Source organism: Diaphorina citri, unplaced genomic scaffold, assembly GCF_000475195.1.
Source record: "Diaphorina citri unplaced genomic scaffold, Diaci psyllid genome assembly version 1.1 scaffold13550, whole genome shotgun sequence".
Lineage (NCBI taxonomy): Eukaryota > Metazoa > Arthropoda > Insecta > Hemiptera > Psyllidae > Diaphorina > Diaphorina citri.
Window position 1 is genome coordinate 20361 of NW_007390917.1, and position 1476 is coordinate 21836.

A 1476-nucleotide genomic window follows, 5' to 3' on the forward strand; every position below is an offset into this window, starting at 1 on the left:
TTTCTCTCTCTCTCTTTTTCTCTCTCTCTCTTTTTCTCTCTCTCTCTTTTTCTCTCTCTCTCTTTTTCTCTCTCTCTCTTTTTCTCTCTCTCTCTTTTTCTCTCTCTCTCTTTTTCTCTCTCTCTCTTTTTCTCTCTCTCTCTTTTTCTCTCTCTCTCTTTTTCTCTCTCTCTCTTTTTCTCTCTCTCTCTTTTTCTCTCTCTCTCTTTTTCTCTCTCTCTCTTTTTCTCTCTCTCTCTTTTTCTCTCTCTCTCTTTTTCTCTCTCTCTCTTTTTCTCTCTCTCTCTTTTCCTCTCTCTCTCTCTTTTTTTCTCTCTCTTTCTCTCACTCTCTCTCCTCTTTTTTTTTTAAGGAGATCAAGGAGAGATATTAATTTTGACAACATCTGAGCGCGGGAAGAAGGCAACGATAAAGAAGAAGATGTTAACTTACCCTCGTTTGCACGTCTTCCCGGTGGGTGCCTTGATGATCCAATGAGAATTGACGTCTTCCTTGACCTCAGTTCCCGTGACAGACTGCTGTCCACTCCCCGTTCCATATTTGACGTCATGTGAGTGGAGTCGAACCCGGTAGTCTACGTTCATCAGCTTCACCACGGAACCGCAAGTGACGTACTGGTTGTTACGGGCTGAAAAGAGCAAGAGGGGAAAAAATGGCTAAAAATAAAAATTAAATGATGGGTTTTCTAGGTCTTTAGGTGTGGTAAGATTGGGCATAAAAAGGTCTCCGAAAAAAAGTCTTGATACAAGGTAAAAATGTCCACCAAACTATTTTGTCCTGAGAAACACTTGCCAGCCTAGTTTGCTTGGTTGGTAGTGCGTCTGCCTTGTAAGTGCTAGGCTGTGGGTTTGATTCCTGGCTGGGGTGGATTTTATGCTGAACAGATAAGTAAGGTTTTTTATTGAAATATCTGGCTTTCTCCTATCCTGTCTTCCTTCTCTCTTCGATTTTGGGATGATAAGATCTTAGCAGTTCCAGTTCCCTCTATCAAACCTCTTGAAAATAATAGAAAGTAAAAAGTAGGGGGAACAACAGAAGTCTCATCATTCAGATTTGATTTGGATTCAAACCACCAACCTTTAGATTTGAAGTCCACCATGTCACCACTGAGGTTCACTTAGAATAAAGGTATACAATTAGAAAAGCTTTTACAAATGTCCACTTTGGAATGACACTACTTTCGACTCTACAGGGAACAAACCCCAGACCCTTAGATTACAAGACCAACATTCTACTTCTAAACTACAGGACTTGCTTCTTTTACTTACAGTAATTATTACTGTCACGAACAGTAACATGGGCTGGCTTACACAAGCTCAGTAGGAAGATATTGTTGAAATAAACCAACACTGTTAGACAGGATAACATAAGTGCATAACAGACCCTAGTCCAAGTCTGTAGTTACTATAGATTTTAATTTTTATAAATTCAATTTTAATTTTAAATAAACCTTTATTTTTATAATTTATTCATATT

The 1476-nt window shown here is 38.7% G+C and overlaps 1 protein-coding gene across 1 annotated transcript in view; it reads right to left on the reverse strand.

Moving 5' to 3' along the window:
- Window positions 1-1414, reverse strand: part of LOC103522989 (stromal cell-derived factor 2) — a 21095-nt gene extending 19681 nt beyond the window's left edge. Inside the window, exons 1-2 of the mRNA XM_017449133.2 lie at window positions 1269-1414; window positions 433-628 (exon numbers count right to left, since the gene is read on the reverse strand). Of these exons, the coding sequence (XP_017304622.1) occupies window positions 433-628; window positions 1269-1368 (296 nt within the window). The 5' untranslated portion in view covers window positions 1369-1414. The remainder of the gene's footprint in view (window positions 1-432; window positions 629-1268) is intronic.
- Window positions 1415-1476: the final 62 nt, after the last annotated feature.